Source organism: Centruroides vittatus, unplaced genomic scaffold (genome assembly GCF_030686945.1).
Source record: "Centruroides vittatus isolate TY-2023 unplaced genomic scaffold, ASM3068694v2 contig_1168, whole genome shotgun sequence".
Taxonomy (NCBI): Eukaryota; Metazoa; Arthropoda; class Arachnida; order Scorpiones; family Buthidae; genus Centruroides; species Centruroides vittatus.
This window is the reverse complement of record NW_027120749.1, coordinates 874,454-887,110: the sequence shown is the minus strand read 5'-3', so window position 1 is coordinate 887,110 and position 12,657 is coordinate 874,454. Positions and strand designations below refer to the sequence as shown.

The window sequence follows — 12,657 nt, the reverse complement described above, 5'->3', positions numbered from 1 at the left end:
TAATGACAGATGATGTTAGAATTAAAAAAAAGCTCGTAAATTGCTTCGGGATGCATGTACCGTACTTTTTTACGGTAATACCGCATAAAACAAAAACGATTTTTGTTTTATGCAGTGTTCTTTGGAACGTATCCACCGTGCAAAAAGAGGGATAAGTGTACAGCCATGCGATATTTCGATATATCACCAATTTACGAAATAAGTTTAATTCTTTTCGAGTTATAAATCTTGAAATATTTTGGAGATATACAGGGTGTTAGCGATAAGACCGGCCAAATATCGGGATGATTGAACATCAAAAAATAAGTGTTGAACATCGAAAAATCCCAAAACGCTTAGTTTTCGAGTAAAAAGGGACTAAAAGAACTTAAAAATGTCATTTTTTTAATATCTCGGAAACATGAGGTATTTAGTTGAAGTTTTTGTATGGTTTTTGTTCCAGGAAGCTTACACTTATAAAAGTTTTCAAATTTGATTTTTTCACCGTATTTATTTTGTACGTAGTGTATGTTTGTTTTATGTTAAAATAAACGGTTTTTGTCAGATACTTGTCGTCTTTGTCTCTTCCGCCACCACGCACGTACGAATAGAATCTAGACCACCACTGGCGCGCAATTAACTGATTGCCCCTGGAAGTCGGCTTCTTGCAGAAACACGGCTTCCTTATCATCAAATGTCACGGCACGCCACTGGTCTGGAGTAAAAAGAAATAGAAAGTTTAAGGAACATTTGTCATCTTGTCCAAAAGATGGTAAGATGGTACATGAAAAAATTGTGTCTTTAACGACAATTCCAAAGTGTCTTTTGTTTCATTTCGTATCTTTTGTGTTATCCGTCATTATTCCTTCTGTTCGAGGTGCGTTTATATGCCCTATTGCGAGGCATTGGTTAGAAAGTTATGTAACCTATAATTAGCATTAAAGCATGGAAAAAATAATCTGAAATATAAACTACAGTAGAATATATGTGAACAAGACGGGCATACTCCATCTTGTATTTCCATCTTTGACAAACAAGTGTTGTTCTTGTTTGAAATAGAGCGCATACGATGAAACACCTAGATTCGAAATAGTATCGGGCACAAGACTACCAAATTTATAGTGTGACATATGGAAAGACCAAGATACACATATGTTCCATAAACTTACAGCTAATACTGACATTAAACTAGTCAACTCAAAGTTGAAATTTTTTGTCTTAAACTTCCACTTAATTCTACATTTCATACAGCATATTTTATGCATGTTTGTAGCATAAACTCAAATATATTGTAATGCTAATAACATTCTAAATTTGAAGCTTATTGCGTTATTTAAAGTTCACTTTTGTTGTTTTAATAATTAACTTTTGTAACTACTACATAACAACTTTGTTGTTAAATGAAGAGTATGATGTACAGGTGCAAGTTTCTCCAATTTAGTTTTGGTTTTAGATGTGAAATTTTTTGATAGTAATAGAGGTCTTGGTCTCGGAAGAAAATGTCTCGGTCTGGTCTTGGTCTTGCACAGTAGTGTCTCGTTAATAAGACTGGTATACTTTTTTTTTTTTTTTTTTTTAACTCTTTCCGCCCTGTGGGCACTAAGAGGGCCTCTTTTAGTAGGCCCATTATGGGTTCGGCCAGGCCCACAATGGGGCGACCGGGTGGTGAGGGACGAGGCCCGACATATCCGAACGGACCACCCCCGAAAAATTCCTGGGGATTATTCGACCCGTTCGGATTCGATCCCGGGTCCCCCAGAGCGGTAGGCTGCCACCTTTACCGCTCGGCCATCCGGCCGTCTAGACTGGTATACTATGTGGTTGACAGCATGCTCGATTTGCATTTATGCAAATCTAGCATGCTGTTGTGATTTGGAGAGTTTGGTATTTCTATCTTTTAAATATGAATTAAAATTCTTAGTGTTAGAAAAAATTCCTTAAGGTTGACAGCGTTGACTGTCACTTTCATAAATTTTTGAATAATTAAAAAAAAAATGTTTCAACAAATAATAAATGTACGATTCTAAAAAATAATAAATTATTTTTAATGAATAATGTTAAAATTCATTAGGAGATAAATTTACTAACAAATTTTTAATGAAAGTTTAAGCATTCTGCCCTCTGATGATATTCAGCATTAAATAAGGAAAAAACTTTCAACGAAAACAAAAATGGCGGCCGTTTAGAAGAGCATTCGTCGTTTAACTGGAAGTATTTTTACATCTCAAAGCATTCAAAATTACTTTTACAATGTTCCAAATATTTCAATACAATAAATATAAATTTTATGTGAATTAAAATTTAAGATATTGTCATTAAATTAAAACTTGAATTTATTCACTGTTAAAATACCCTAATACAGTACTTCTTAACGTTCATTTATTACAAATAAATAAATAATCTGCAATGAAAAGTATTTTGCCTTTGAGTCATGATTCAATTATAATTAAAGAGGAAATTAAATATTTTAAAAGGAATTATACTTTGCATGTATACGCTATGTTAATACGGAACAACGGAACTTTTAATCCTGGTGACTAACGAGTAAGTATTATTTCGAACGGATCTCTCGAATTAAGTAAAAGCAGCAAAAAATAAAAGCAACGTTTCCCTGGCATTCTTCATTTGTTTTCATCCCTAATAATTGCTATCATTGGCTGCAATTTGAAAAAATTGTAGACCTATAAATTCCCGCTGTCGTGCATCCATCCGTCTTTCCTTAATCTTGAAAACGGTGTTAGCTAAATAAAATCCAATTTCATATATGGAAAGCTTAGGGGCAGAAAGATTAACCATATACGAACTTTCGATGCCAATCGGAAGTCACGTCATTTTAATTCAAAAGTTTTCTCCTGAAAGGTAAATAGATGACCGGCACGACTCTATTGTTAAAGAATGTGATATACAGTGGCAAGGCACTATTAATTTGAGGTGGAGAGCATATATTTTAAATTAAATAAATTAAAAAATATTAAAAATTGCAGCCCGTCATTGTCACGATGTCACCATAAATAATTACTCGTTACTTTTAAGTTTTTAGATTGGGTCGAGAGATATTAAGGGGGTGGGCCATATCCCCTGACCAACAATCCGATTTTCCTGAAAATTTCTAGAAATATTTTCCCATAATATACAAAACTCCCTGTAAACATTCAGAAATTTTTGACAAAAGGCACGGGAATTATTAAGCTTCGAAGTGGATGAACAAAATTGTGCATGCTACATACACTACATCCATACATACAGAAAAAATACCCCATTCTTTGTATTTTTCGACTTTTTTAAGGTTCCCTGAGCCCAAAAATGCAAAAATCTTAAGGGTCATTTTTTGATCGCTCGCCCTCTGTTATACATAACAGTCGGGAAAGTAAAAAATTTAGGGCAGACGACATATTTAGAGTACATTTTTATAGCTCGTTAAATTGTTTGAGTTTTTGCCGTGCTTTTATTAACAGAACTAATTGAATTAAAATAAATATCTTAATTTTTAATTAAACTTTAAACGGTAGTGACTTTCTTCTTTCTCGTAAATCCATCCCATTCTCAAGTCCAGTAAGTTGTAATGACACATTATAAGCGGATAAGATTATCAGCAGTACCGATTTTAGAGTCAGTTTGCCTCTAGGAAATATTTATACGTGGATCTTGCATATTTTAATTTAAGACGATAGGTATCAATAGATGAAATCATTTTGGTTTTTTAAATTTTTATTCACTCCACAAACAAAAACGAGAAGTAATAAATAAATTATTAAAAATCGCAAGACAATAAAATAATATTAATTCTTTATTACATGCACTCACTTGTCAAATGTTGCAACAAAAGTTAAAAGATAAAAGAAAAATTAAAAATCGTATTTTCGTGATTCTAAAGCTGCAAAATCCTTAATTAAATTTTAAAATGAAATATAGGTAACCAAGTCATTTCGAGTGTACCGTGGACTGTCGAACTGACCTTGTCACTTTGATAAATACAAATAGCCTAGTACGAGTACATGTGCATTATAAACGAGAAGTGATATAATAACTCATTACAGGTGGCCTCTAGGAAGAAGGAAAATTATTTAGTTGTTGGTTGTTCGTTATTTTTACTCATTAATTAATTATATTTGTAGCAAAAGCTGGTGTTCCTTTATAGCGCTCTTAGGCAATTGCCTATGATGCCTAATGGTAAAACCGGCAATGGTTACCGATAAACTTACTTTACCAGATAAATGTGAATGCATACCAGATGAAGCATTGAATTTGTTAACTTTTAGAGAATGCAATGAAATGTGAGTTTATTATAAAATAACTTCGTATAGTGTTTCTGGAAACTAATGAAAATGTTTTTAACCATATATGTTTTAAAATTTGTATTAATAAAACTATAATGTATTCGTAATTATATAGCTTGTCATTTGTTTATTAGTGAATTTAATGATAATTTTAAAATTTGTGAAAAAAATTAACATAATGCTTTTCTATGGATTAACTATATTTCAGAAGTTTGTACCAGTCATGTCAGAGGAGGTATGATATAAAAACAGAATAAGTGCTCTGTGCGTGATTTCAGCACGTATCGGAAGAATTCCTCCAGATATTCCTTTGATCGATTGGTTTCCTGTAACTTCCTAATTGTCACTTTATTTTAAACTTAACTTGCCATAATTCCTGTGTATTTCTAACTAGTTAATTTTTTTTTTTTAAAGTAAAGCAAACAGTTAAACATTTTTTCCTCTTTCACTATCACAGATAAGAATAGAGCTTTTCCTTTATTAAATAATTGGAGGGTTATTTCAATTTTGTGTAGTAAACGTGAAGTAGATTTGTGGCGCCAGTATCGAAAATTCTCATGGTTTTGAGAGAATATATTATTGCAACTACTTAACTCTGAATACTTTAATGATAATAATATTTATTATTAAATATTAATTAATACTTAACGGTACGGTGGTCTAACAGCAACAATTAATGAGTATTATTTAATGCTCATAAAGAAATCTCCAATCAACTAAAGAAAAAATGATGGAAAATTATTTGTTTCTCAACCGATTTCAACATTAACTGAAACAGTAGACAAAATTAGAAGATTAGAAGAATTATTAGTTCTAAATGTGAAAAACGCAGTAAAATAATAACAAATAAAAAAAATTGTAAATGCTAATCACAAGATCGTTAAATCCAATCCTACTCGAGATATGACACACAACCCTCTATCTCCCCATCACCTCGACCTTTAATTACAAAAATTTAATACCATTAATCCCCTAATACACAAACCTTCCTGCAAAATTTTAGAAAATTTGACAAAAGACACATGAGTTATTAATTAAGCTTCGAAGTAGGTGAACAAAATCGTATCCCCCAACACACAAACATCCATATATAGAGAAAAAATCATAGAGAAAAACCCTGATTTATTTTTGCATTTCTCTACGTTTCAAGGTCTCTTGAGTCCAAAAATGTAAACATTTTGGACGGTGATTTTTTTGATCGATTGTCATACTTTCCTTCAAATATAACAGTCAGGAAAGTAAAAGATTTCTCGCTTGAGTGACTAATCATAAGTTAACATCTAAATACGGGCCAGTTACCCTTAAAAAGGCATCCCGCCTAGGCAGATCTCCCAAGTGTTGCGCTACCGTAACTAACAAAACAAAGCTCGTTAGTGTCGTGTTTTTTTTTCTTTTACTCTTTATTCCTTGTGCTACCAGGAGGTACTTTTAATCAAGCTCATAGTAAATTTGGCCAGGCCCAGAATGGGGAGGCTTGGTAGTGAAGGCCTGACATATATGAGATAAACCATCCCTGAAAAAATTCCTGGAATTTTTTGGGTCTCTGTAGGCTGACACTTTAACTGCTCGGCCATCCGGTCGTCGAGTGTTATACTCGACGACCGGAGAACGTCTGGACGTCTGGAGAACGAGATGGTCAGGAAATTGGGCCATTGTTTCCAATTTTGGGTAAGAGAATTTTGATTTAGAAATGCATGCACATGCAGTCTCTAGTTCGAAGATAAAAATTGATTGACGATTGGAGATCTTGTAACTGTGACATCACAAATTAGAACGAAACAATCTAGGTACACTTCTGCAATAATGATTCGTTCTGAGAAGGAAAAACAGCCATTATGCATCAGTCATTCATTCACCTTAAAAATGTGTCGTATCAGTTCTCTAGTTTAATAAGGATTTTCAGATCCAAATTCTTGCATTGTATCTATTTCTTAATCTTCCCGGTGATATGGAACGTAGCTTTCTTTATCAGAGAAACAAATACGGTTGAAGAAATTTTCAACTTCCGAAAGCCATTCCAATGTACTGTATGTATATAACAAACGAATTATTTGTTTTTATCCATTGAACTTTCCTCGTTTTCATCAGTAAATAAAACTGGACGACAAAATAATTTTGTGTAGATAAAAATGTTGAAAATTACCTCGAAGCATAGAGGCATTCATCTTCTTTGACTGAAAAAACGAAATAAAAGTATGTTAAACATGAAAATAAAATTTTAATTTAAGAAACATAAAGCAGTTTAGAGATGTTTTCGATATGTTTGTAACAATATGTATACATATCCCTGAATTTACAAGAATTTACACACTAAACTTTATTATTATTAAAGAAAATTATATAATATTTATTTTTACGCGATATTTTTAACTGTTCTAAAATTTTCAATTGATATTTTAGAAAAGAACTAATACCTAAATTAAAAGATAGTTAATCATACTTTTAATAATAGTTTTTGTTACAACTAATTATTAAATAATATCAATAAATCAACCGTACGGTATATCAAAATACACACATACATACATAAAACTTATCAGAAAACAAAAAATATTAAATAAATTATGCTTTAAAACTGTAATGTAACGAGCAAATATTTATTATGACATCGTCACAATGCCAACCTGCAATTTTTTAAAATCAAATTTTTAATTTATTTAATTTAAAATATATGCTCTCCACCTCGAATTAATATTGTAGTGTATTGCCCCTGTACATCATACTTTTCCTTTACCAATGGAGTCGTGCTGGTTGTCTACTCCTTTCAGGAGAAAAGCTTTGAATTGAAATAACGTAACTTCCGTTTTACATTGAAAGTTTGTATATAGTTCACCGGCTCTGCCCATAAGCTTCCCATATATGACTCGGCTTTCATCTATGTAATTCCATCCTCGAGATTAAGGAAAAACAGACGGACGATAGTGGGAATTTATAGATCAACAATTTTTTCAAGTTGCAGCCCAATAATTTAAAATATATTTGCAAATACATTTTTTTCTTTGTTATAGAGTACTGTATGTCTATCTGTGATCGTAAACTTCCATCGCTTAACTTGTCTCTGTAAAGAATAAAATTTTAAAAACATACGCATATATTAATATTTATTGTCATTTTCGGTTTGCTTGTCAGAATATAATTTCATTTTTCATAATAGTAAAATGTAATTTCATTCTATTCGATCAGTTTTAGTTTTGATATTATATTGGTGTTATTTATCTGTTTGGACTTTAAGCTGATACTGGTACTAGGATAGATAGGATATGTCAGAGGTTAGATAGGTTTTATTTCATTTTACACTTTTTACGAATTTAAAATACTAAATGTACTTCATTAATCTGCAAAACTGAAATATGTCATTGCAAACACACTCTACATGAAATTATCTGCTCAGGGCACTGAGAGGACATTTTTTCAGGCTTATCGTTGGTTTGGTCAGACCTACGATAGGCAGCCAGACGGGTCTGACATCCGAGCTGGACCATCATTCCAAAACTTCCAGGAATTTTCAACTCGCCCGAATTTGATTCCGGGTTTCCTCAGAGCAGTTGCCTTAACTGCCTCGGCCACCTAGCCGCTAAATTTCAAAAGAATATAAAGCAATTTTTCAAAGTAGACTATATATAGGCCTAATTAAATCGCTTCTAAAATATGTAGGCCTACATTATTTACGAAAACGATTTCATGTTTAACGATTTCAATCGTTAAGCATGAAAACTTAGCTTGACTGAATTAAAAAGTTCTATTTATTCTAAACAAATTTCTAACTAGCTTAAGGAAAGGAATAATCAGAGATAAAACTAGTACAAAAAATTAAACCTAATCTAAAATGATGTTGTCTAAATTTGTTTCGAGGATTATTCTTGAAAACAGGAGATGAGTGATCATGTAAAACATAAGAAGAATATGTGATTATGTGTAATTTTTGGATCAAATTTTATTCCAAACCTTATATACTTTTATCAAAATAATAAAAATCAACAGAAGATCCTATCATTTATAGAGTCGGACTTAGGCCTCGGCAAAGTAAACAATTGTCTAGGGACCAGTGGATTAGATCACAGAACACTGGCCGTGATTTGAGTCTAACGAGCTGGCTACGTGATGTTTTCCAGTTTTTCTTCTCGTGTCTAACACCTAAATAGAGACTAATTCCCCATAGAAAATCTTTCCGGAAGATACTTCCTCTTAACAAAACGTCCAAGCGTTGCGCTACCGCATTCCATCAAGCCAAGCAAACCGTAAATCAATTTGTAAATTAACACAGGAATAAAATTTTACGTATAATTATAATTTTTAAAATGTGAACACGAAAGCACTCGCAGCTTCAAGAGAATCCAACAGAAAATATAATAAAATTGATTCCTATTTTGAGAAAAGCTGGATCGAAATTTTGTTTAGGATCCAGCTTTCTTCCATCCGACACTGATTATTTGTACGGACACTAACAATTTAGATAAATGTTAAAATTTAATATATTTTATAGTGTATTTAGTCTATCATTCTTTGTATCTAAAAGTTAAAAAGACGAAATTTTACAAGTAATAAAACTTTAAATTTCGAAACTACAGCAAAATGTGTGAAAAATTCTCATACACAAGACGGAAAATGCTTTTGTCATCTTATTAGCATACGAATATCAATTTTAACTTTTTAAAATAATTTTTAATCCGATTTAATGGAATATATAACTTTTTAAATTTAATATAAAGAGTTAAAATTTAATATTATGTATTAGAACATATGAAAATTGATAGAATATCTAATAGCGATTTCACTTAAAACCACAAGATGGCATTATTAATACCTGCAATGATTGAAAGAGGTGATGTGGCAAGCCGATTCACAGTACTCTTCCGCCAAAATCGTAAACACGTTTTAATTATATTAATTTGATATAAAAAATACAAAAAGTTCAATATAAATATATATTAGACATGTCTAATATGTTAATCAAATTTTATAATACTTAATGATGTTAATTTGTATAACCAATGGATATAGGTACTGCTTTTTTCGTCGTCGTTGTTTGCGAGTGTTAATCCGCCAGAGGACGCCATTTTAGATTAATCAGTCAGAGAAGCCGGCCGTTTGTAAGTGTGAAGAGAAATTCGTTTAGGATTAATAGGTTGTGGCCCGCCAGACGGTGGACATAGACATCAAACATGACGCAAGTATTGCCAATTAGATTCCAGGAGCATTTACAGGTGATTATTTGCTTTTATAAGTCTTTCTTCACTAAGCCTAAGTCAGCTTTGGGTGGAACGAAGAACGCCCCTTCGGGTGATTCTGCGAAAAATTATCGAAGTTTTACATCGTATTCACTTCAATTAATTACATTTAGACAATATAATTTCCCTTCTTGAAATTGGACTGTTTCATTTGCATTAAGCTCAGGTCGAAAGATAATGTTTGAGTCATTTAGGGAAATTATATGATGAATTGAAACTAAGCATTTTTAACGAGTAATTTCGATAGACTCTTATCAAATTCCTCGAATTTATTTCCTCTATAAGTGCCCAAACATGATATATACTATAAATCTGAATGGTTTTTACACATTCACACACAAGTATTTCATTTGAGTCATTAGGAGTTGTTTAAATTAAAAATTGCTGTAAAATATTGAGAAGTAACAATTAACCTGCAGTTTTTTTGGTACTAATCTTTCTTAGTCTATAAATGTTAATAAATTTTTGTTTAAAAGTAAACTTAATAATAGTTTAACTCGTGAAATACTTATCAAGTTACAAACAATAAATTCATTATATTGAAAATTCAATGTTGAATTTTACTTTCATAAAAAATGAAGAAAAATTGCTTAAAGAATTAAATTCCCAATTGATAATTACAGTAATTTATTTATAAATTTAATAAATTTTAAGTTTTTAAATGTATTTCATGGATATTTCCATTTCCTTCTAAAGTAAGTTTTTCATTCAGGTGACCTGTTTAATAAGAGCAAATATTAATAAATTCTCTACTGCAAATTAAAATGTTTAATGGAGACCTTTACAATATCTGAAACAGGTGACTTATTGTTAGAAACTTGATGGTTGATGATTAGATATTATCAATAAATGTGAAGTAGCCATATTCAGAATTAATTTTATGTATCCAAGTTAGATTTCATTGATTTATCTTGTAATAATCAAAATTTGATTTAAAAATATTAAAGAACTGATATGTATTATAAGAGACTTTAAATTATTTTGGATTAAACCAGCATCTTGATTTTTAGAAAAAATGAGCTTAGTAGATTTGAAAACTATGCTGCTGATACGTAATGTTCAAATCAAATATCAAATAATCAAAAAGCTTATTTAATATTCAAAGATAACATTGCAGTTATGATGATTCCTTGTGCCAGTGTAAACCAGTGTAATATAAACCACACCCAGTATCATGTGGGTTGTAAAGTTTTATGTATCATATGACTTCATATAAAATATATTTTTATAATCTTGGTATATATTTAAATTTTCAGTTTTAATATAAATTGAAAATTATTTGGTTAAGATGTTGGTGTTAATTTCAATGTTAGTTTTACTTGTCATTAGTTTGAACCATAATAAATTCTCATTTTGTACTTTGATAATTGAAACCTCCAAAAATCAATGCTGCTAGTTTTAGATATGTAGAATTATGTAAATAAATCATTAGTAGCAATATAAATTTGTGTGTGCTAAGATTTGTATAATAAAAATATTCTTAATTTTATTTAGGATTGTTGTCTTGGATTGATTGTACATTTAAAGTTTTTTAAATTATAAAGTTTTTATACACAAGTTTTATTTATAACACTGAGTTGATAAGTAATTTAAAATAGTATAATATTTAAATAATTTGTCAGAATTAGATTTTTCTAACTTAATGTAAATTTAGTTATCAAATTTTTTAAAATTTAAGGATCTTGTTAATTATTTAATTTTAAACTTGATTCAAATTGCTTATGAAATAGACCAGGAAAGTTCTTTATTAGGTTAAACATTTTCGGAATTATGTTCCATCTTCAGGCCAAAGATGATGATCATTCTGATGAAATAAATCAAGTGTTACCATTATACCATTACTATTTAAATCTAATAGTCTAAATAAATATTGGAAATATAAAATCAAACTGGAAGTTTACAATCTATTGTTTAATAGAAGTAATGTTATATAATTTTTGATCTTGTGACTTGAAGTTCAATTTGTATTGAACATAAATTTTTGAAAATTCATTTTTCTTTTCCACTTTAGTCTTGTAATATCAAACAAATGTTAATTTCTTCAACTATATGACCCATCATGTCTTGGGGTTTATAGCAATAATGGAAAACCTGTAAAACAAAATTTTCATGGATTTAGAAAAGAATCTTATGGAAATTTCTGCTTTGTGTTAATGCTATATGCTTAAAACAAAAACAATTTTGTTTGTTTTTATGATATTTGATTTCTGCCTCTCCTACAAAAACCTGTCTATCCAGAGTTTTCTTAAAATTTTTATTAAAATATGTAAGTTCAAAAATTTCAATTGTATATAGTCTGTAATTTTCTATGGCATCTAACTTCATGAGATCAAAGGGTGCATTTGGAAACTAGGTTTTATCAAACTGAGTGCTCACTTTCCAAACAGGTTAGTTTGTTCAGAATCCAGCACTTACAAATGTTTAGTAAACAGTAAAAAATTCCTGGTTTAGGAGTTAGTGTAGTGATGACCGTGTTGTAGATGAGTATGCACACTAATATATAAATTTGAGATTAAATCAAAATTAACATTGACTTCCAATCATCAATTTTTGCATTTGCAATCAGTGTCAGATAGGTATACTTTGTTGATTTCCCATAAGATGGTGTTTTGTCACTGTCCTGTCTCCACAATACCAATACATTCAATCATCTGGGGATGGTTGAATGTATTGGTATTGATTGACATTCTCTTCGTTTACATTGTAAATTATAAGAAATTAGTGATACTTTGTTTAGAAGCAAATGCAGGCCTCGGAGTCGCTCACTTTTCTGAAGTATCCTCACTTTTCTCACTTTTCATGTCATTTTCTCACTTTTCTCACTTTTTGGTCATTTTCACGTGCTTAATTAAGATGTGGGACAAACCAAAAATAATTTTAAAGCCAAACGAATTGCCGAATTATCGGACTATCGGAATAGAATTTTTTAGAAGAAAATACGCGGCCCTGAGCAGACTCAAAATTGCAACTGCCCGCTCAGTGTCGTTAGGTTATAGGAAACAAAAATTTATTTAACGTATTTAAAAAAATCTTTTATGCACTTAAAAAATCCCTCTCATTACAAATTCAGAAGCCAGTGTTGAGTAAAGTTATGTACTCATGCCATATTTTCATTATTCGCCAAAATCTACCTTATCCGAATTGCATTTCCTTCTACAGAGTTTAAAAATAAG

At 30.7% G+C, this 12,657-nt stretch overlaps 1 protein-coding gene across 1 annotated transcript in view; it reads left to right on the top strand.

The window, feature by feature from the left end:
* Positions 1-9,086: 9,086 nt before the first annotated feature.
* Chc (clathrin heavy chain) overlaps positions 9,087-12,657 on the top strand; it is a 78,307-nt gene continuing 74,736 nt past the window's right edge. The window contains exons 1-2 of the mRNA XM_067277926.1: positions 9,087-9,120; positions 9,258-9,460. Of these exons, the coding sequence (XP_067134027.1) occupies positions 9,419-9,460 (42 nt within the window). The 5' untranslated portion in view covers positions 9,087-9,120; positions 9,258-9,418. The remainder of the gene's footprint in view (positions 9,121-9,257; positions 9,461-12,657) is intronic.